The sequence below is a fragment of the Clinocottus analis genome, unplaced genomic scaffold (assembly GCF_023055335.1).
Source record: "Clinocottus analis isolate CAN_PGR_092001 unplaced genomic scaffold, fCliAna1.0.p SCAF_42, whole genome shotgun sequence".
NCBI classification, from domain to species: domain Eukaryota; kingdom Metazoa; phylum Chordata; class Actinopteri; order Perciformes; family Cottidae; genus Clinocottus; species Clinocottus analis.
In genome coordinates this window covers 673,306-695,805 of record NW_027176176.1, presented here as the reverse complement: position 1 = coordinate 695,805, position 22,500 = coordinate 673,306, and the positions used below count along the sequence as shown (strand labels likewise).

The window sequence follows — 22,500 nt, the reverse complement described above, 5'->3', positions numbered from 1 at the left end:
CGCGGACAGAGACAGTGAATTATACGAAGCTGTATTCACATAACAGGATGAACTGGTATTAGCCGCTTACTGGGAGCTCTGGTGGAGGGACAGCAGAGTCATTGTGGAGCGCAACCTCGGAGCTGCCGCTCACCTTGAGCAACGCGTGGCTCGCTGCCATCGTGGAAAAAATGAGCGAACAAAGAGTCGGCCGACAGGAATGTCGTGGCACACAGAAGAACAGAAGAGGAGAGAGAGAGAGAGAGAGAGAGAGAGAGAGAGAGAGAGAGAGAGAGAGAGAGAGAGAGAGAGAGAATGGGAGAAGAATAAGAAAAGGGGAGAAGAAAAGGAGAAGAAAGGAGAGAGAGAAGGAAAAAAAGTGAGGCTGTCCAAACAGAACCAGATGCAGGAGTGTGGAGGCTCGTTTGATCTCCGTCCTCTCGGCTGATTGATGTTGCACATTTCATTTCCTTGTCAGAGTCTTGACATAATGTTTCACTAAACACTCGGCCGCTGCTCTCGTCTTCGGTTTATTTCCACGGGGGTCGTAATTAACCCTTTCTGGGGCTGAAAATAGATCATACGCATATCAATATATATCAGTACGTATTGGCTTACACACACACGAGGGTTCGGTATCAAAGCCGGCCGACGTTGTCTGTTCCTGACTCAACATGTGGCTCCGTGCTGCTGGACGCGGCGGCGGCCATGTTGGAACTTTTGAAGTTCTGCAGGAAAAGAAGAACAAGGGGGAAACAGTTTCTTTAAGATCGTAATGCAGTCAGTTCAATTAGCGTCACGCGGCCGCGGCGCGGCGGCGGCGGCTCAGCTGCTCGCGGCGCGGCGGCGTGACCGAGCTCCAGCGACGTGTTTGAACATCCACGCTGGCTTTGACAAAAGGAACTAATCATTACATTCCTCCTCACCTTCACCCCGGGAGTTTCTTCACCCTCCTGGCTGCCGTTATTGATGTTTGCACACCGCACACTGCACCCTCCTCCACCTCCCTCCACCTCCCTCCACCCTCCTCCACCCCTACCCACCCGGCCGCGGCTCCATCCCTCCCGAGGAGCCCGTAGTGGCACAAAGGCAGACATCTGGGACCCATTTCCCCCCTGGAGAAGCCCTTCCTGTGGGGTATCCACTTAGAGGGGTTCTGGTGGGGGGCGACGGGGTGAAGGTGCACGGCATGTGGGGGATGGTGGTGATGGGACCGGGTGGAGTGCAGCGCGAGGGGGAGGTGTGTGCATGATAAGCAAATGTAGTGCAAACTGTGAGGTGTAGCTTGTGAAGAAAAAGGTTAAACTCTCAAGTTTAAGCAGAATATTCTCCTCTGGCTGAGAGACGGATGCTCAGAAGGATGAGTTAGAGCAGCATGCAGACTGTGACCAGGAGGAGCGGTACTAGTACTAGTACTACTACTACTACTACTACTACTACCACTACTACTACTACTACCACTACTACTACTACTACTGAGCTTCTCCGGCAGGTCACTAACATCTTCTTGATGGTGTTGGTGCTTTGTGACCTCAGAGCATCGAGCTGAATGAAGTTCAGTCAGGAACAATGTGACCACGGAGAAACATTTCATATGCAGATCATAAGTTATTAGACAACAAGCCGACATGGACGCAGGTTCCTTCTCCTGGTGGAGGAAGTTAAACTTCATCACACAGGTGGAGCAGTTTGGTTTTGTTCACTTTTCTTTTGCATTATTTCTCTCTGAACTTCTCACACGGAGAACGATGATTCACATCTCTGCTCCAGTCAGTGTTGCCTGACCTGTCAATCAAACCTGATCAAACCTGATCAAACCTGATCAAACACACCCACACAGAGAAGCGGAGCTGCTCTATGTGTATATTTATATATAAATGTTTTGTGTGTGTTAACCTCTTCATGAACAGTGTTGTCTTCATGGCAGCCTCCGCTGGCTGACGGTCATGTGGTCACATGACGGAGGTCATGTGACGTGGTTTGCGTCTCCAGCGAAGCGACCGCGTGACGATCCAGTGAGACGGTTTGTAAAATGTTGTGAGATAACGTGATGTGTGTTTTTCAAATTGAAAAGTGAAATCGTGCATTAAGAGCACTTCCCTGCCGCTCTGCGTGCAAGCCCGTATTATTCTTGTTTAGCTGTGACTTATCTTCTCGTATTAGACCGTAATTTATCATAATATTTAGTGCTCAAGCTTCCTTCAAATGTCCCTGCTTTCATGTGTAATTTAGCCAATATCCTGCTCTGGCTCTGATTACAGTCTTTAAGTGCTGCTTGGTCCGCGGCGCATTACAAACAGTCCCAGTGGAGCTCACAGCTGAGCGGCCGGCTGCAGGAAGCCTGTGTGGCTTACACTGGGACATCCAGGGAGAGGTGCATGCTGGGTAAGAGCAGTACTCTTTATAACGGGCTTTAAAGTTGTTCAGCTTAATCAATCAAATGTATTAATGAAAACCACACCTCATTACTCGCTGGTTGTTTTAAATGGAGAGAAGTATTAGTAAAAGTGTTCATGCTGTCCACCGACAACCTGGCAACAAAAAGACATCAATATGAATTAATAAGTTCATTAATAACTTTTAATAAAGCCGTTAGCTACAACACGTGAAGGGTCTGCTGGTCCACAGGAACGAGAGCTTTGAGGCTCGATGTGTGAGACTGTTGCTTCATGACCACGTGTGCAACCAGCAGGTCATGTGATCTGTGTGCACGTGACACATGGACCCCTTTTAAACAAAGATATATATATATATATATATATATATATATATATATATATATGTATATATATATATATATATATATATATATATATATATATATATATATATATACAAGAACTACTACATGAACTACATGAACTACTACATGAACTACTGCATGAACTACTGCATGAACTACATGAACTACTACATGAACTACTACATGAACTACTGCATGAACTACTGCATGAACTACATGAACTACTGCATGAACTACTACATGAACTACTACATGAACTACTGCATGAACTACTACATGAACTACTACATGAACTACTACATGAACTACTACATGAACTACTGCATGAACTACTACATGAACTACTACATGAACTACATGAACTACCACATGAACTACTACATGAACTACTGCATGAACTACATGAACTACTACATCATGTGTAGTAGTGAACTACTACATGGACTACTGCATGGACAGGAACAGTAGCTCCTGCGTGGATGGAAAGGAATCAATCTTTGTCTTCTATTGTTAGAGAAGAAGAAGTCACTTGTGTTCATAACGGTGACGCCGACGTGATGCAGCCAGCAGGAAACAGGAAACACACTTCCTCTGCTGAGTCAGCGATTCCAACGCTTCACTTTGTAAACTCGTATAGGATCAGTTGTAAACACTGAGACCATCAGAACACGTTGTGAGGACAACGTGAGGTGTGTATTCACACCGCTGCAGCACGGACGCAGCATGAGGAACCCTCCGCTGCTGCTCTGGATGTCTCCAGACAGTGAGGTCACCGCCTGGAGACGACCAGAGCAGCAGCATGAGGAACCCTCCGCTGCTGCTCTGGATGTCTCCAGACAGTGACCTCACCGCCTGGAGACGACCAGAGCAGCAGCATGAGGAACCCTCCGCTGCTGCTCTGGATGTCTCCAGACAGTGAGGTCACCGCCTGGAGACATCCAGAGCAGCAGCATGAGGAACCCTCAGCTGCTGCTCTGGATGTCTCCAGGCGGTGAGGTCACCGCCTGGAGACATCCAGAGCAGCAGCATGAGGAACCCTCCGCTGCTGCTCTGGATGTCTCCAGGCGGTGAGGTCACCGCAGCACCTTCTGTCTCCCTGAGAGGTGCAGAAAGAACTCAGCCCACGAGGTGTTGAGATCGGCAGCCTGCGGGGAGCGCTGCTGTCTCTCACCTCACATGCTGCTTCCTGGAAGCCGTGCAGACCTGGATCTCCTGGAGTAGACCCCATCACGCACCACCCGTCCACAGAGGAGCCGTGTGGAGGTGGAGGAATGCTGCACGGCTCCATGAGCAGCACCGCCAGCTTCAAAGGCGCCGCCTTCACATTCAATCAATGCCCACTTCCACTAGATTACAGGAACCCACCAAAGTTACACTGCGCTAACATTTCTTCATGGTTTCTCAAACCCCGGGTTCTGGCTCTGGTTCTGGCTCTGGTTCTGGCTCTGGCTCTGGTTCTGGCTCTGGTTCTGGTCCTGACTCTGGCTCTGGTTCTGGTTCTGGTTCTGGCTCTGGTTCTGGTTCTGGTTCTGGCTCTGGCTCTGGTTCCCCCTGTGAAGCCACTTCAAACGGGCGCTGCCATGCACATCCCTTTGTGTTCTCAAACTGAAAATATGTCTTCTAAAGTGTTTCAGATGCGAGCTCGCAGTGCTCCCAGAGGCCTGGACAGAACACACACAAACACACACACACACACACACACACACACACACACACACACACACACACACAGACACACACACACACACACACACACACACACACACAGACACACACCAGTCAGAGGAGAGGAACGAGGTGATGAGGGAGGATGAAGATGGGCCCAAAACAAAAGGAGGAGGCAGAGCGAGTGGAGAGAAATGCTGCAGCAGTGAATCAACAGGGAGAGACTGTTGGGGGGGGGGGGGCTGCATGAGGGAGGCTGCAGGGGGGGGGGGCTGCAGGGAGGCGGGGGGGGGCTGCAGGGGGGGGGCTGCAGGGGGGGGGGGCGCAGGGGGGGAGGGGGGCTGCAGGGAGGTGGGGGGGGGGGGGGCTGCAGAGGTCTGGAACACATGTTTCAGTTTGTAAATAAAACAGTAAATTGCTCTGGATATTGCTTAAATATCTGTGGGCTTTGCTCCTCGCTTTGCGGAAGTTCCTCTGAAATCATCCTGGGACGGCTTCTCAAGATGCCAGAGCGGCTCCTTGAAGTCAGAGCGGCTCCTTAAAACCAGAGCGGCTCCTTGAAGTCAGAGAGGCTCCTTAAAGCCAGAGCAACTCCTTAAAGTCAGAGTGGCTCCTTAAAACCAGAGCGGCTCCTTGAAGTCAGAGAGGCTCCTTAAAGCCAGAGCAACTCCTTGAAGGCAGAGCGGCTCTTTAAAGCCAGAGCGGCATCTTAAACTCAGAGCAGTCCCTTAAAGCCAGAGCGGCTCCTTGAGGCCAGAGCAGCTCTTTAGAGCCAGAGCGGCATCTTAAAGCCACAACGGCTTCTTAAAGCCAGAGCGGCTCCTTAGAGCAGCTCCTTGAAGCCAGAGTGCCTCCTTAAAGCCAGAGCGGGTCCTTAGAGCCAGAGCGGGTCCTTAGAGCCAGAGCGGCTTCTTAAAGCCAGAGCGGGTCCTTAAAGCCAGAGCGGCTTCTTAAAGCCAGAGCGGCTCCTTGAAGCCAGAGCAGCATCTGCTTCTGCTCCACTTCAAGGTGTTTGCTTCTCCTCCTTTATTTAGACGTATTTCTTTGTATCATTAAGACCAAAGATCATAAGTCACAGCTGGTGACGTTTCACAAATGAAGCCTCAGATGGACGTATTACCCATGATGCATTGCTGCAGATTAAACGTCTAAATGCAGCTGATGCATCAGTGTTTTCCTGGAATGTAATATATGCTGCATCTTAATACAACTTTTCCTTTTGATACTTCTAATACGAGTCAGAGCTCAGAGCAGACGTGTTGTGACACACTAAGTATATAAGTGTGATATTTACACTTTGCAATATTTACATTGATGAAATTCATATGAAAGTACTGCAAGTAAAAGTCCTGTATTTATATTTTTACTCAAGTAAAAGGAAAGAAGTATTGGAAATGAAATGTAATGACAGTATCAAACATAAAAGTAATTATGCAAAATTATATATATATATATATATATATATATATATATATATATATATATATATATATATATATATATATATATATATATATATATACACACAGTCTGTGCTGTAATATCCCGTCTGGATAGTTTATGCATTAATTTGTAAACAGCAGCATCTTTAATATTTGAACATATTGTACGAAACACATTTCAAAAGAACATTAATCTGTTACATAAATAAAATGTGATCCTTGAAGCTGCAGACGCATAAAGTATGAAGATGTTCTTCATGTCAACATCTTCTCTGACTTCACCTGTGAAGGTGTTTCACAGGAGTCCACCTGCAGCTGCTCTGGAGCAGCCTTATGATGTTTAAGATGTTTATGTTTAAGATGTTTATGTTTAAGATGTTTAAGATGTTTAAGATGTTTAAGATGTTTATGATGTTTATGATGTTTATGACGTTTATGACGTGGTGTTAAGGTCTAAACTTTAGTTCCAGTCTCACCGCAGTGCAGACGACTTCCTTCCTTCATTTGGGTAGAAAGGAGTTCCATAATCGAATAAAACCAGAGCCCTCCCTCTCTTTACACACACACACACACACACACACACACACACACACACACACACACACACACACGCACACACACACGCACACAGTGTTTAGAGTTAATAGGAGCTGCAGCTCAGTGGAAAGTGAGCAGGATTGTTTTTCGGTTTCTTAACGTCGGAGTTTATAACGACCAGATAAAACATGTTGCCATGGTGATTCAACCACAACATCGCAATTACCTTGATGCAGTGAGACTCTGAGGCCGACACACACACACACACACACACACACACACACACACACAGTGTCATGCAATTAATACACACGTACCACCAAACATGTCCTGAGAGCACAGCGTCACGCTGCTTCAGCTTCAGCTTCAAAGCTTCAAAACCATCTGAGAAACGTTTATGAAACAAAAACCTTCTGAGGGACCAAACCTACGCAAGAGTTACCTGACTTCAGAGCTGCACTCCCAGCAGGGACCTCCATGCTGAGGCTCCTGCATGAAGGCTCTACTGGTCCATGAAGGTTCTACTGGTCCATGAAGGCTCTACTGGTCCATGAAGGCTCTACTGGTCCATGAAGGCTCTACTGGTCCATGAAGGCTCTACTGGTTCATGAAGGCTCTACTGGTCCATGAAGGCTCTACTGGTCCATGAAGGCTCTACTGGTTCATGAAGGCTCTACTGGTCCATGAAGGCTCTACTGGTCCATGAAGGCTCTACTGGTTCATGAAGGCTCTACTGGTCCATGAAGGCTCTACTGGTCCATGAAGGCTCTACTGGTCCATGAAGGACTCTACTGGTCCATGAAGGCTCTACTGGTCCATGAAGGACTCTACTGGTCCATGAAGGCTCTACTGGTCCATGAAGGACTCTACTGGTCCATGAAGGCTCTACTGGTCCATGAAGGACTCTACTGGTCCATGAAGGCTCTACTGGTTCTGATGCAGACCCGTGTGACCCGGTCCCTCCAGGAGGAAAGCATCAGTGTGACCTTCAGCTCCGTCTTTCCTCCGTGATGCTCTCATGCTGCTTGAAAGTCACTTTTGAATAAAAACAATTGTCTTTTTGCTGCTGAAGTCTCTTAAACAGTCAGTAAATGTTTGAGGAGCAGGACACAAACAGTCGTTCTGCACAACAACAACAACAACAACACACTGGATGAGTGACAACACTTTTATTAACAAGTGTCTCAAACACAGCGGCTCTCATTCCTTCTGGTTCACGTCGAACATGAAGAAGATATGATCAGAAACAGCTGAATAATCTCATGAAGCAACAATACAAGTAGGATTAACAGTTCAGATGGGGACAACACAATGCGAACACTCACTCTGATGAAAATACAAAAATCATTCTGTATATTAAAAATGCTGTTTCACGGTTCACCGACATGAGACAGGACGTGTGCTGCGTGTCACATGGCGGCGCCGTGTGGAGGCTGCAGGCCTCCGACACGCCGTCAGTGTTCACGTCCGCCATGAGGATGCGCCGCCTCATCCATCTGCTGGGAGCCACGTTTCATAATTCATTGAACATTTTAGAAACAATACAAAACCGTCGAGCACACTCCTGTACATTACTGTTAGAGGGGTGGCGCCCTCTAGGGGCGACAGCGTGACACTGCACCTGGGAATCACCACTGAAGAGTGTGAGGAAGCACAGACGTTCCCTTCAGTCATTAAACACATTGGACACGAGGACGCTCAGCCACCGTCTGCGGCGTCGCTCTGGACGCTCGAGCGGCCTCAGAAGTCACTGAGGATGCTGATGTCGGCAAACTCTTTGTGGTAGCGGTGAGCGGCCAAGGAGAGCAGGAAGGACCACTTCAGGCTCATGAAGCTCCACACAGCGGACAGGTAGAGGCTGCTGGGGTCCGACAGGGCTGCAGAGGGAGAGAGCAGGGCCATCAACCATCAACCATCAACCATCAACCATCAACCATCAACCATCAACCGTCAACCGTCAACTGTCAACCATCAACCATCAACCATCAACCGTCAACCTGCAACCTGCAACACCAGCAGCCTCCTGCCGGTGAACCAGCTGTTATACAGCTTCTTTCAGGGATTTCTCCTTTACTCTGCTGTGATTATTCACATGACAGCAGCCTCCAGGCCGCTGGCTGTCAGGTGTTCAGCGTGACGTCACACAGGTGTGGTGTTTCTACCTCACTGCACCACATCAACACCTTGAGAGGAGCAGACATGGCCTCATGAGGAGGAAGGACTCACACTGCTTGTTGTTGATGGCAATAGACATGAAAGTGACGAAGGCCACGACCGACACCAGCGAGAGGAAGACCCCGATGAAGAAGAAGAACTTCAGGCCCTTCAGCCAGGTCCTCCAGTAGTCCTGCAGGTACATGACGTGCATGATGAGCGTCCAGAGGGCCAGCACACCTGAGGGCCGACACAACCGACAGGTGAGCCAATGAAGACGCAGCGCTCGCTGTCTCACCTCACGACACGCTGGTGCTTTGAGTTCATGAGCAGCCATGAGAGAGTTGCTGTGTAACGCAACGGTATTACTATTATTATTATTATTATTATTATTATTATTATTATTATTATTATTATTATTATTATCATTATTAATATTATTATCATTATTATAACACTTAAGACAGATACTAGTAGATGCGTTGGTCATAACTATCATATGAATGTTGATTTCTGGCGACTGACCTTCAAAACCTTCATATTGTAGTTTCCTTGAATTAAAAAACGCTCTCTGATCACGTGATTACACACACACACACACACACACACACACACACACACACACACACACACACACACACACACACACACACACGCACACACAGCAGTGCTCATCATGACACAGCACGATACACATTGCTGAGTTAATGAATCACACTTCTTTCTTTATGTTCCCCTTTTGTGTGTGTGTGTGTGTGTGTGTGTGTGTGTGTGTGTGTGTGTGTGTGTGTGTGTGTGAGAGAGATGATAGAGTGTCATGTGACGTGAATATGATGATGTTGGCGTATTATTAAAATAGTCATGGAACAGGTTCTCAGACACCAGGAATGTGATTGTTGGTGTTTTTAGGGATGAGACTTCCTGTCTAAGGACAACGCTGCACACTGCACACTACACACTACACACTGCACACTGCACACTACACACTGCACACTACACACTGCACACTGCACACTGCACACTACACACTGCACACTACACACTGCACACTACACACTACACACTGCACACTACACACTACACACTACACACTGCACACTACACACTGCACTTGTTCTTTCATTTGAAAACAGCCCAGACGTCCTGTGTATCTTTGGGAACATGCACTCTGGTAGCAGCATTAATAACATGAGACAGAGTGCAGAGGTTATAGATATGGACTCATAAAGAGCAGCTCAAAGGGCAATGAGACAACACTGAACCCAACACACTGCACACAACACACTGCACACAACACACAACACACTGCACACAACACACTGCACACAACACACTGCACACAACACACAACACACTGAACCCAACACACTGCACACAACACACTGCACACAACACACTGCACACAACACACTGCACACTACACACTGCACACAACACACAACACACTGAACCCAACACACTGCACACAACACACTGCACACAACACACTGCACACAACACACTGCACACTACACACTGCACACAACACACAACACACTGCACACAACACACTGCACACTACACACTGCACACTACACACTGCACACTGCACACTACACACTGCACACTACACACTACACACTGCACACTGCACACTGCACACTACACACTGCACACTACACACAACACACTGCACACAACACACTACACACTACACACTGCACACTACACACTGCACACAACACACAACACACTGCACACTACACACTGCACACAACACACTGCACACAACACACTGCACACAACACACAACACACTGCACACAACACACTGCACACAACACACTGCACACAACACACTGCACACAACACACTGCACACAACACACAACACACTGCACACAACACACTGCACACAACACACTGCACACAACACACTACACACTACACACTGCACACTACACACTGCACACAACACACAACACACTGCATACAACACACTGCACACAACACACTGCACACAACACACTGCACACAACACACTGCACACAGGAACACACACAACGCCAACTCTACATCTGTCTTTGTCATTCATGAACTTGCAATTGAGCCAGAGTTCATGTGTAAATTCAGCCTAAAAAAAGTCAAATGTGTGAATGAGACTTCAGACTCTCAGGATCTTATTATCACGTTATGACTTTAATAGAAGTTACATTATGTAACATGTGCCAGCAGTTTAATGCCACTGAGATTCAGCATAGCAGCAGTACGTATTCATTAAAGCAGAATATAAACGTTAACTTATGGACGAGACATTAATGTTAAGACACAAACGCTCATAAGAGGAAAACCCTTCAGGACAGTGATGTTACTTATTGAGTCAAAACTGTTTATATGTGGAATATACTGTCCTTTTAATAGTTGGTATTATAACATTTTATTATATTATTATTAATTTAAACCTCTGAAAAACAATAACTAATGTTCCCAACTCATGTTGCAACATGTGGCCCATGTTTGGATTCTCTGCACTTTATAATTCCTCCAACGATTCAATTAACTTAGAACTCTTTTAGTTTGGTTAAAGACAAGCAGCAGAATAGACTGCATATATATATATATACACACACACACACACACACACACACACACACACACACACACACATATATATATAAAACTTCTTGCCGGTCGCCCCCTGCGCCCTTCAGGAGGACGGTGGCCGGTGGGTTCAGGTGGTTCAGTGTCTCGTGCTCCTTCAGCTCGAGGAGCAGAACTTGGGTTCGCGCAGAAAGGTGGAATATACACGTGCACACGCCAACAGAAGAGCCCGGTCGCGGACGCGCGCTTACCGGACAGTCCTCCCATGGCGGCGGTCCACGGCTGCAGGAACGCGATGTTCCACATCAGGAAGGCGGACGCCCCGCAGAGCAGCCCGAGCGCGGCGTAGCCCACGCTGACGTGCGTCCTGTTCACGGCCATGGCGCCACGGGACCACGGGACCAGACCAGGGAACCACGGACCCAGACCACGGAACCAGACCACGAAACCACGGACCCAGACCAGGGAACCAGACCACGAAACCACGGACCCAGACCAGGGAACCAGACCACGAAACCACGGACCCAGACCAGGGAACCAGACCACGAAACCAGACCAGGGGCGAGGACCACTCCACGAGACACGGACAAGTGTGTATGAGTGTGAGTGTGTGTGTGTGCGTGCGTGCGTGCTGGTGATTTCACAACAAGTGCATCCGGTTAACGGAGCGGCCGGCTGAGAGAGAACTGCTGACTCATGCGCGTTGTCCCGGACACGCGCGCGACCTGAGGGTTAAACATGACCACGCGCATCTGCTGAGGGCAGGTGTTCCTCCACCAGCTGTTAGAAGACATACGTCATCTGACGTCAGCCGAGGAGACGCTGCTCAGGCCGGCAGACGCAGCGCCCCCTGCAGGAGACAACAGGACGCAGCGCCCCCTGCAGGAGACAACAGGACGCAGCGCCCCCTGCAGGAGGAGACAGGACGCAGCGCCCCCTGCAGGAGGAGACAGGACGCAGCGCCCCCTGCAGGAGGAGACAGGACGCAGCGCCCCCTGCAGGAGCAGACAGGGCGCAGCGCCCCCTGCAGGAGCAGACAGGGCGCAGCGCCCCCTGCAGGAGGAGACAGGACACAGCGCCCCCTACAGGAGGAGACAGGACGCAGCGCCCCCTGCAGGAGCAGACAGGACGCAGCGCCCCCTGCAGGAGGAGACAGGACGCAGCGCCCCCTGCAGGAGCAGACAGGGCGCAGCGCCCCCTGCAGGAGGAGACAGGACGCAGCGCCCGCTGCAGGAGGAGACAGGACGCAGCACCCCCTGCAGGAGCAGACAGGGCGCAGCGCCCCCTGCAGGAGGAGACAGGACGCAGCGCCCCCTGCAGGAGGAGACAGGGCGCAGCGCCCCCTGCAGGAGGAGACAGGACGCAGTGCCCCCTGCAGGAGCAGACAGGACGCAGCGCCCCCTGCAGGAGACAGGACGCAGCAGTTGTCGTCTCTATTGTTATTGCTTCTTGTTTGTTTTTACTGGTAAATTGCTTTACAAATAAAATGTATCGTGTACACAATGCGATAAAAATCATGACTCAACGTTATGACATCATAAGTAAATGTGTGTTCGCTGATGACATTTTTGCAATTTAACACTTAAATGAGTTGAAATGTTTCATCTCTGAGTGAAGTTGAAGTGTTAAGTGTAAACTCTGAGTGAAGCGTCAACTGAAGTGAAAACGCTGGAAGGAGTTAAGTCAAAGTAGTACATTTAAATCTGTATTTGCTGTTGTAAAAGAGCTGAACAGGTTGTACTCAGTTTCAGTAAGTTGTGTTGGAGCAGTGGAAGTGGTGATTGAGACCTGAGAGGGTTTGAAGCGTAAGGAAGCGGTGACAGGTGAACACTCATTGTTATTGTGTAAGAATCTTTATTTTTGGAACATTCTTTGGTCTCTTGCAACGTGTCCCAACACGTGAACCTGCTTCTGATGATAAAACATGAAGGAAAACAAATAAACAACATGTAAACAACAACATAATCTGCAGCAACAATTTCAGTATTCAAGTAAAAAAGACGGCATATAATCTCGTGCTCCAGTTTCTGTCATAAAGGATATTTGCTGGTTTACTTAATCGTTTTTGACAGAAACCAGAAAAACAGATTAATCAATAACACAAAGTAAATTTACATTTCACCTGGAAATAAATAAGATCAACGACGTGTCCTGATTAATGAAACATGTCGATGAGAGAAACCACAGAACAAACACACAAACTTATTGTTGCCTCGATAGGAGGAACAAGACATCGGGCTCGTTTGCGATGTGTCGGCAGAGCGTGAACGCTGCGGCGGCGCTAACGCTAACGCAGCGGCGCCAGACACGGCAGGTAGTAATAAAAGATGAAGTCGTCCAGCCTCTTCTTCATGACCTTGATCATGGCCGCGTCTCGGTAGATGCGCTGCACCAGCAGGTCTTCCCTGGAGGTCACCAGCAGGTCGCACCACTCCGTGCCCGTCACCAGCAGCTCCGCTTGGATGTGCCAGTAGTGCGAGTGCGTCCTCTTCAGCTGCAGGACGCCGTCCCGGCAGAACAGGAACTTGCACTCGATGAAGCTCCTGGTCTCGATGCATTTGACGTGCACCAGCCCGAAGCTGTGCGCCTCCTTGGGGTCGTACACCAGGCCGTCGGGCAGCGCCCCCAGCCACGGGGCGCCGGGATGGACCACGAACCCGCAGGGGGACCAGTTCACACACAGATGTTTGCAGTATTCCCGGAGGGCCTGGGCCTTGGTGTCCTGCTGGCCCTGCGCCGCCCTCCTGCGGGGCGACCCCTTCTGCAGCTTGAACACCAGGTGCTGCGCGTTGCTGCGTCCCGGTTTCAGCTTGCAGATCTCCCTGAAGCGGCCGGTGAGCCGCAGCTTGCTCAGCTCGTCCGCTGCCTCCGTGCGTCCTCGTGTGGCCTGCTCCTGCATGCGCGCCGCCTCCCATGTGATCTGCACGTGGTCCACGTGCTCCTGCTCCTTAGCGCTGAGGGTCGGGACGGCCAGCATGGGCTTCAGCCTGTGACGAGCCAGGGGCAGCAGCGGGCGAGACGGGGCATCGTCATACATCTGGTAATCCCGACCCGACGACACCGGGCCCTGATAGGACAGCGGGCAACCTTTAGGGACTCTACCGAAAGCACAGTCCACCAACTCCACATCCTCCGTCAGGCCCATTCTAGTGATCAGAGGCTTCTTGTCGTCTGGAAAACCCTTGAAGGCTTCGGTGAGTCTCGCCAAAAAGGACGTGCAGTCGTTCGCGGCAGGAAAGAACTGCTGTTGGGGCACCATCCTGTAGCAACAGGTTAGCATCAGGAGCTTTATGATACATGAACATATAAGAATCTGAGCCATCAAAGTGGAGGCATCGAGTTACCTCGGTAGTTCCAGCATGGTTTTCTGCAGGGACCACTTTGGCTTCTTCCACGTTGCAGCAGGAAAAGAAAACAAATCATTATTTCATGCTTCAACTGTTGAGAACAAACGGGCTCACAACATGCACAGCAGCGCTGCAGGCCGTCAAGATGTTCTCACAGATCTTATATGATCATTTCAGGGATATTTCCAGGGCATCTTCAGATCAAAGTTGCAGAATAAAAACCCATCTGGGACGACTTAATGTTGTCCAGAACATTCTGCTCTGTATTGTAATTTTCTAAAACTGGCTGAAAAATGAGGATTGTGTTGGTCCCCAGATGAACAACACAACGGACTTACACTCACACGCGGGAAGGAAAACTATCCAAACGGCCCAAAGCAATCATAAAAATACTTATTTACAGCTTATATCTGTAATAGATACTTGATGTGCGTTTGACTGATCAGCTGCCTCATCACCAACAGGGCAGATCTATTCACGAGACGCTTCAGCGCGACGCCGCTCTGCATTAAAACAACCTCACCATTAAGCTCTTTGCAGACTTTTTGTAATGTTTTTGAAGTTCCCGGCTCACACTCGCTCGCCCCTCGCTCCTGGACAGCTGTGGGACGTCTGTGATGTCAGAGTCGGAGCAACAGTCCTCATCAGCTGTGAGGGTTCGTGGAGAGTCGTTGGGGTCGACTCCCTCCATGTGGAAGGAGTCAGTGATGTAGGGGATGCTGGGGTCGCTGTCTTCTTCTCGCTCGGGGCCGATGAGGGCTTCACCTTCCCCCGGCTCCGCTTCCGGTTCTGATAAAAAACTTATGTCATGATCAAATGGCTCTTCTTTGGGTTTTTTCGGCGACGGCTCCGATATTTCCGGATCCACCTTAAAGCTCCGCTCTCTGACGTCTGAGGCGGCTCCAGTGTGTTGGTGGGCGTCTGTTGTGGGGAAGAGGAAGACACCAGTACTGAGTGTACATCTCCTGCTTCACTTTGGCTGCACAAAGTATACAAAGCCACCGCACCGCTCCTTGAAGCTGGAGTTCTTTAGCGTACCAGAACACAACAACGACAGACACAAAGAGGGAACGAAGCTGAAGAGGCTGAATAATAATAACTCTGTTATCTGTTCCTGACATCCACCTCAAACATGTACCCGAGTACACAAAGTGTTCTGCACAATGTACTCGAGTACACAAAGTGTTCTGCACAATGTACCCGAGTACACAAAGTGTTCTGCACAATGTACCCGAGCACACAAAGTGTTCTGCACAATGTACCCGAGTACACAAAGTGTTCTGCACAATGTACCCGAGTACACAAAGTGTTCTGCACAATGTACCCGAGTACACAAAGTGTTCTGCACAATGTACCCGAGTACACAAAGTGTTCTGCACAATGTACTCGAGTACACAAAGTGTTCTGCACAATGTACCCGAGTACACAAACTGTTCTGCACAATGTACCCGAGTACACAAAGTGTTCTGCACAATGTACTCGAGTACACAAAGTGTTCTGCACAATGTACTCGAGTACACAAAGTGTTCTGCACAAAGCTCAACGAAAACAAATGAAATGCAACGTTACAGTGAAGTGTAAACGGCCTGCGTTGTTATAAATAAATAAACAATTTAACAGATTAATGTCCAGACTGCTATCAAAAGGCAGCATTGAGTAAAGTTACATTAAGTAAAGTTACATTAAGTAAAGTAAAATTGAGAAAAGTTACATTAAGTAAAGTTACATTGAGTAAAGTTACATTAAGTAAAGTTACATTAAGTAAAGTTACATTAAGTAAAGTTACATTAAGTAAAGTTACATTGTTTAACGTCACACGGCTTGACGTCACACTGTCTGACGTCACATTGCATGACGTCACACGGCTTGACGTCACGTGACGTGCAGCTGTGCCGGCGTGTGAGTGGAGGTCTGGCCCCACAGGGACGAACCTATCCTGGGTAGGCGCATCTCGGGGTGCAGCACCATGTGCAGCACATCGCGCAGGCGCTTGTTTTCCTCGTAGAACGCCTCGACAACAGCCTCCATCTCCCCGAATATCTCCACGGCCACCGTAGTAAAGCGCTCGGTTAAAAGGCTCCTGAACTGCTGCAGCTTGGCGTTCGACATCTTTCACGACAATAAACAACAACGCCGTGAGATCAAAACATAAAACAGTGTTTGCGCGTGACTTCCTCTCGTGGGGGAAGCGGACGACGCGCGCAGAAGCTCAAACAACAGGAAGCGACCGGAACATGAAACCACGGACTTCCGTTTGGAAAAAAACATCTTCTTCTTTCAGACATGAATGTATGGAAGCCCATTCCCGCCACGCAAAAAAAAAAAATTAGGACCACATTTTTTTTTTCGTTGTCTTTTTTTTCCTTTGACTTGAAAAAAGGCAACAAAAAAAAAGTTTCATTCCAGGAGAGAAATGAGAACTTGACTACTGACTACAAATGGCAAAATTACAGTTACAGCCTAAATATAATTGTAGCTAATAAATGTACAGACAAAGTACATTGTTGACCTTCCATTAACCATTTTTAAGAACTGAGTAAAATGCAAAATCCACACATATATTGAATGAATTATTTACTTTAAAGTAACCCATCAATACGGGCTTACAGGTGGTTGACATTGCCAAGCAAGCACTATTTTATATTCAAGTGCTCTTGTTATTTACTAAAAGATATTTTGAATTGAAACAAGATTGGACTTTTTTTTTTACCTGTACTTGTTTTGTTGTATGAACAATACATATTTACATTTAAATTAAGGTATTGTAAAACCAAAGTGATGAAATAACGTATTGCTTAGATGTTTTCTTTATTTTTGTCAACGAAAAGAAATCTACTTTTTTTTTTTCCTCCATATTTTTTATTTTTTTGGTCCTAATTTTTTTTTTTTTTTTTTCTGGTCCTAATTTTTTGTGTGTGGTGGGAATGGGCTTCCAAATACCGTGAGGATTCACTTTGTTACACGAGCGCCCTCCTCGCGACGTGCAGCCGTTAATATAGAAGTCATTATATAATGTTGTATATGATGTTGTTTATTCATCATAGTACCAACTCTTTCCATTCCATATATAGATATCTGCGGACTTCATAAGATGAACAAACTATTAGATTTTAATTTGTCACAAAGATGAAAACAGGTCTCATAAAAAGTTTATGTTTTGATGTTTTTAATAGTCCCCCTCACTGATGTATGTGTTTTGCTTATTACTTCACTTGGATGCTCGGCATCCTGTGCAGAATGTTGCATGTGCAGAGTTTGACACTGAAAGCTGTTCTCACATTATGCATAGTGGGAGTTTATTGGTACCATCAATTATGCAATTTACATTATTAAACTCCACCACACATACGCTGAAAACGGAACACCACATTTAATTGGGGGCACATGGGAAAAGTACACAATAACCATCTTTATGTAATTATGTAATCCGTACATTTGTAATGTGTGCGCTTGGCCCTCCCGCGCGGCAGGGGGCGCGCGTGCCCCCGCGAGCGGGTTAGCCCACCGCCAATAAAACACCAGAGAAGTTGGTCAGAGGGGGCAGGCAGCTGCTCGGTGACAGCCCGAAGTAAACCTCGCTCCGTTAGTCTGTGTACCGAGGAACCGACGGGCCGGTGTGGACGGAGGAGTTACCGTTACCGTTTAACGGGAGAGACGCGTTGCCGCTGCGAGGCCATCGGGGGACGTCATCAGCGTCAACTGCTGCTTTCGAGCTTCAAGCAGAAGAAGTGAACGGCACGTTGGCGACGTTAGCCGAGATGCTGGGAGGCTAGCGAGCGTAGAAGCTAGGTAACCTCCGTGTTTACGGCCGAGTGGCTCGTCGTGCTGTCCCTCACGTTTATTGGCGACACGTTATTGAGATGGGTGACGTGGACCCATCGACATCCCGTGCGTATCAGTCGGAGGTAAGTGTGTCTCCCCGAGGAGCGACGTTAGCTTGCATGCTAACGTCCAGCAGCTGGTTAGCGTTAGCTCGTTCTGTCCTCATAACGGCAGCGCCGCACCAAAGCTTAGAAAACATCCCGTCAGCACTGACGCGGACACATTGACGGCTCCCCGAGGCCTTCTGTGTGTTGACCCCGTGTGCTGTGACCTGTTTCAGGGCTTCAGTCCGCCGTACAGGAGGAGGACGGTGGAGGACTTCAACAAGTTTTGCACCTTCGTCTTGGCTTACGCCGGCTACATCCCGTACCCCCAGGAGGTGAGTGCAGGGGGAGCGGACGGCTCTGTGTTGACCTTTAAGGACTAGTACGGTATGTTTCCACATGTAAACATGGTGGAGCGAGCCGCCAGCCATGCATATGGATACTGCGTGCTGTCTGATCACTGACATGGATTCATAACCGCAACCATGCTGCACTCCTGGTGGGTTTTCTGACATTTTCTGAAGTCAAAGATGATTATAATTATAACCAAAGACAGCCAAGTTCTCATCGTTTGAAGCTGCACCGGGTTCAGTATGTCATAATCATAAGTAGTGTTGATTGGTTCAGGGATGTTATTGCTGGGTGGATGTTTGTTTTTATTACCAGCTTTATCGCTGGCCTTTAGTTCTCCACTTCGTTGTTCCAGGACTCTCCACTGCGCAGCAGTTCCAGCCCTCCAAACAGCACCGGCAGCACCGCTGACAGTGATGGCTGGACCCCTGGACCCCCGACACCCTGCCCCCAGCGCCCCCCCAAAACACCCCAGGACAGGAGCAGGAAACGCCCACCGCCAGGGTCCACCATGTCCAGTCACACCAAGAAAGATGTGAGTGGAATCGATGTCACGCCAATAGCCAAACATCTTCATCGTCATCTTCATCCATTTAAAACACGCATGCCCCTTTTCTCTCCTGCAGCACACGAACACCACCCTGCACCCAGACGACCGCAGGAAAGCTGACAAGCTGAAGAAAAAGAAGAGGAGAAAGGAGCGGGAGCATGCTGCTGGTGACGCGAGCGGGGCGCAGCAGCACTCCACAGCCCCAGAGCTGCAGTACCCCGCGTCCTTTGGTGGCCGGATGATCAAAGAAGAGCCTGAAGATCATATCAGCATTCCTCTCCACCCCCAGAATCTGCCGAGCCTGGCGCCCTGCAAGGAGGAGCCCGACGATGAGCATCCGAACTGGGACGGTCAAGACCTTGAAGAAGGGGTGGTGCAGGTCCAGAAGGTGGAGGGCCTTCCAGGGAACAGAACGGTGTTCCGCCAGGGGAAGCAGGTGGTGTTCAGGGACGAGGACGGATCAGGAGAGGACGAGGACATCATGGTGGACTCTGGTAAGCTCTCTTCTGATTCATGTAGTGCATTGTTTCAGGGGTTACCAAGCTTAACTCTGCGCATTCTCTCTCTCTCTCCTTCTCAGACGACGACTCGTGGGACCTGGTGACGTGTTTCTGCATGAAGCCTTTTGCCGGCCGCGCCATGATCGAGTGCAACAAGTGTAACACCTGGATCCACCTGTCGTGTGCTAAGATCCGCAAGAGCCACGTGCCGGAGTCGTACGTGTGCCAGAGCTGCAGAGAGTCGCACGGGATCCTGGACGCCCGCCGCTCTCACCGCTCGCGTGTGGGCCCGCGTAAGCACCTGCTAGACTGAACTCTGACCCCGCCCTCTCCTGCTGGACTCGCCCTTCCTCAAATTCAGGTCTTGCACCCTCAGTCTCTGCCCTTCATGATCAGCCATGAAGTCTTTTTCTATGAACACTTTGGTGGACCTATCCCCAGCCCTTCTCCCTTTTGAAAACCGTCTGCGTGTCATTTTAGATTTACTACGGTTTGTGACTGCGTCCCCACAGACTCTGCGTAAGGCAATCACTGAATGGAAGTCTATCTGGAGACGACAGCAGCGCAGCAGCAAACCTCGACTGTTGGGCTCGCTGCCTCGTAAACACTGGAAACATTTGAACTGCCATATAGAGAGAAACCCTCACAACTGCCACCCACCATGGTGCATGCTGGGATTTGTGGAAAAGACAGTTTGCACTTATAATTATTATTATTTTTAAAAGAACCCGTAGGACCTGTGATAGGAACAGGTTTGTCTTTCTGAATAAACTGGATGTGGTTTCTCTCTCATGCGTATTGCGACACTCGGCTGTTAAAGAGGAGCAGCAGCTGTTGGCTGCTTCAGGGGGCCTCTGCTTCGGGGGGCCTCTGCTTCGGGGGGCCTCTGCTTCGGGGGGCCTCTGCTTCGGGGGGCCTCTGCTTCGGGGGGCCTCTGCTTCGGGGGGCCTCTGCTTCGGGGGGCCTCTGCTTCGGGGGGCCTCTGCTTCGGGGGGCCTCTGCTTCGGGGGGCCTCTGCTTCGGGGGGCCTCTGCTTCGGGGGGCCTCTGCTTCAGGTGTTGGATGTTTCAGGTGGTGCTATAGGTTGAAGCTGAGGAACGAGAGAACCAAGATGTCGGGTTGGAGGCGGAGTCTTTACCCGCTTCATATGTTTGTTGTTTTGTTATTTAAGAGAGAATATATTGAGGCTTGAAGCCGTGAACTGAAGCGCTCGTCCTCTTCCTGCCTCGGATCCTCCGTGAGTCTAAATGTTACTCGGCCCATAAGCTTTCCAACAATTTGCTTTTCAAATTGTTGAAACGGTTTTCTTATTTCAACTTTTTTTTTATTTCTTAAACTTGTTTATTCACATAAAAAAACCCGATGACAGTTTTCAGTAAAGGTGTTTGTCTTTCCCTCTGGTGGGTGTTTTTGCTGCTCTTGACATGATGGAACAATAGTGTTCATAGTTATTTTCCACACGGTCACCTCGGTGTTCAACCTCCTGACTGTTTCAGAGACAAGTCTCTCACGGCCGTCCTTTCTGTATCGACACAGTGTTGTTAGAAAGATTCTCTCAAAGTCCAGTTAAAGTTCTGCATTTGTTTGGCTGGTTGCCATGTGTGTGGCTGTTAGCGATGCTGCTATGCTATGCTATGCTATGTTCAACCAGCTCACTGGTGTCTGGTCCTCTGTAAGATGGAGAGATGCAACCAAAGAGCCGGCGGTGGTTTCTCTGAAGACGTCGTCTCCTCGTCACGCTTTGCTTCCACAGTTCATCTCTTCCTCTCAGCAGCTTCATGGAGAAAGTGTTTTAAGGCTCTTTATTCCTCGTACTTGCTGTAAATTTGATTTTAAGCTTTGTTATTCATGTGCCATCTGCTGTTTCTGATTATATAAAAGCCATACTGTAGTGACAGATTTTAGACCTTTTATATTAGTCCAGGATGGATTTTACAATGCAGAATCAATGACTAACACAATGAATGTTTATGTAAGGAACATACAACTTTCTCGGAGTTCAGGCTCGTCTTCTGGGTTTTACAAATCTTGGTGAACTAGTTCGTACCCAGCAATCGCCAGATCTCAAAGAACATCAGGTTGTGATGTTTTTAAGACGTTTTAAGACCTGAAATTATTTGCTGTTTCGAGACGTTCCCGTCCTGATGAAGCCGCGACGACGTCTTCAGGCACAAAGTGTAGTTCTGGTCTGCGTCTTGAAGACATCCGTGTATTTCATGTCCGCCTTGCTCATTGTGATACAGCTCGTTTATTCTGATCTTGGGTTAATCCTTTCCCCTTCTTGAGAAAGCGTTGTCTGTACTGTGGTGCAAACTGTTTCTGTGAAACTATTGTAAACTATTGTAAATAAAGAGTTACCATTTTAACCCGAGGTCTGTCTTCTTACCTGCAGGCATCTTCTTTACCTCGCTGCAACGTTCTTGAAGCAAACAAGAAAATGACTTTTTATTTGTATTATTTATTGTGTTTTTACAGGACTGAGAACTCGGGATCCTCAACCATACAGTCTGTACACTATGTGGGACAGCAGTGCTTCTGCTGGCCTCTAGGGGGCACTACAGAGGCGACCTGACCGGTCACCATAAAGTACACATGAAACCAACAAGAGAAGTAAAATCCTACAAACACTCGGTGCCACAAGGCTGCTGTGATGGTGACAACACCAGACCTTCATGCAGCGTTCAATCTAAATGCTTAAACGCATCCTGATCGTTGGTGAGCTCCGCCCACCTTGCAGGAGCTCCGCCCACCTTGCGGGCCAATCACAGCAGTGGGAGAAACCACATGA

General features: G+C 48.6%; 4 protein-coding genes across 4 annotated transcripts in view; 1 reads left to right on the top strand and 3 right to left on the bottom strand.

Annotated features, from left to right (window-relative positions):
- Positions 1–7,570: 7,570 nt before the first annotated feature.
- On the bottom strand, positions 7,571–11,693 carry LOC137801695 (heme transporter hrg1-A-like). The gene is made up of 3 exons (XM_068599049.1): positions 11,350–11,693; positions 8,593–8,760; positions 7,571–8,243 (listed from the first exon to the last, which is right to left on the bottom strand). The coding sequence occupies exons 1-3, from the start codon at positions 11,477–11,479 to the stop codon at positions 8,107–8,109; spliced, it is 435 nt and encodes a 144-aa protein (XP_068455150.1). The 5' UTR covers positions 11,480–11,693; the 3' UTR covers positions 7,571–8,106.
- A 1,243-nt stretch (positions 11,694–12,936) lies between these two features.
- LOC137801693 (uncharacterized) lies at positions 12,937–16,569 on the bottom strand. Its single transcript, XM_068599046.1, has 4 exons — positions 16,377–16,569; positions 14,969–15,366; positions 14,443–14,486; positions 12,937–14,358 (listed from the first exon to the last, which is right to left on the bottom strand). The coding sequence occupies exons 1-4, from the start codon at positions 16,552–16,554 to the stop codon at positions 13,386–13,388; spliced, it is 1,593 nt and encodes a 530-aa protein (XP_068455147.1). The 5' UTR covers positions 16,555–16,569; the 3' UTR covers positions 12,937–13,385.
- A 1,398-nt stretch (positions 16,570–17,967) lies between these two features.
- Positions 17,968–20,641, top strand: phf13 (PHD finger protein 13). Its single transcript, XM_068599018.1, has 5 exons — positions 17,968–18,350; positions 18,548–18,646; positions 19,018–19,197; positions 19,289–19,706; positions 19,793–20,641. Exons 1-5 carry the CDS (start codon positions 18,306–18,308, stop codon positions 20,023–20,025), a joined length of 975 nt encoding a protein of 324 aa, XP_068455119.1. The 5' UTR covers positions 17,968–18,305; the 3' UTR covers positions 20,026–20,641.
- Positions 20,642–22,183: 1,542 nt separating this feature from the next.
- The window catches only part of LOC137801700 (dnaJ homolog subfamily C member 11-like), a 6,189-nt gene continuing 5,872 nt past the window's right edge, over positions 22,184–22,500 (bottom strand). The window contains exon 16 of the mRNA XM_068599053.1: positions 22,184–22,500. This exon is cut by the window's right edge and continues 1,288 nt beyond it. The gene's annotated coding sequence lies outside the window, so the exon portion shown is untranslated.

What these genes read in the sequence shown, in the direction of transcription:
- LOC137801695 (XM_068599049.1), bottom strand. Translation starts at nt 11,479, where the DNA reads ATGGCCGTGAACAGGACGCACGTCAGCGTGGGCTACGCCGCGCTCGGG. An exon ending in CGCCATGGGAGGACTGTCCG is followed by an intron (nt 8,761 to 11,349) that starts GTAAGCGCGCGT and finishes GTCGGCCCTCAG; the next exon opens with GTGTGCTGGCCCTCTGGACG. An exon ending in TGCCATCAACAACAAGCAGT is followed by an intron (nt 8,244 to 8,592) that starts GTGAGTCCTTCC and finishes CTCCCTCTGCAG; the next exon opens with CCCTGTCGGACCCCAGCAGC.
- LOC137801693 (XM_068599046.1), bottom strand. Translation starts at nt 16,554, where the DNA reads ATGTCGAACGCCAAGCTGCAGCAGTTCAGGAGCCTTTTAACCGAGCGC. An exon ending in GATGCGCCTACCCAGGATAG is followed by an intron (nt 15,367 to 16,376) that starts GTTCGTCCCTGT and finishes TCCCCACAACAG; the next exon opens with ACGCCCACCAACACACTGGA. An exon ending in ACCATGCTGGAACTACCGAG is followed by an intron (nt 14,359 to 14,442) that starts GTAACTCGATGC and finishes CTGTTGCTACAG; the next exon opens with GATGGTGCCCCAACAGCAGT.
- phf13 (XM_068599018.1), top strand. Translation starts at nt 18,306, where the DNA reads ATGGGTGACGTGGACCCATCGACATCCCGTGCGTATCAGTCGGAG. An exon ending in CCCGTGCGTATCAGTCGGAG is followed by an intron (nt 18,351 to 18,547) that starts GTAAGTGTGTCT and finishes GACCTGTTTCAG; the next exon opens with GGCTTCAGTCCGCCGTACAG. An exon ending in ACATCCCGTACCCCCAGGAG is followed by an intron (nt 18,647 to 19,017) that starts GTGAGTGCAGGG and finishes TCGTTGTTCCAG; the next exon opens with GACTCTCCACTGCGCAGCAG.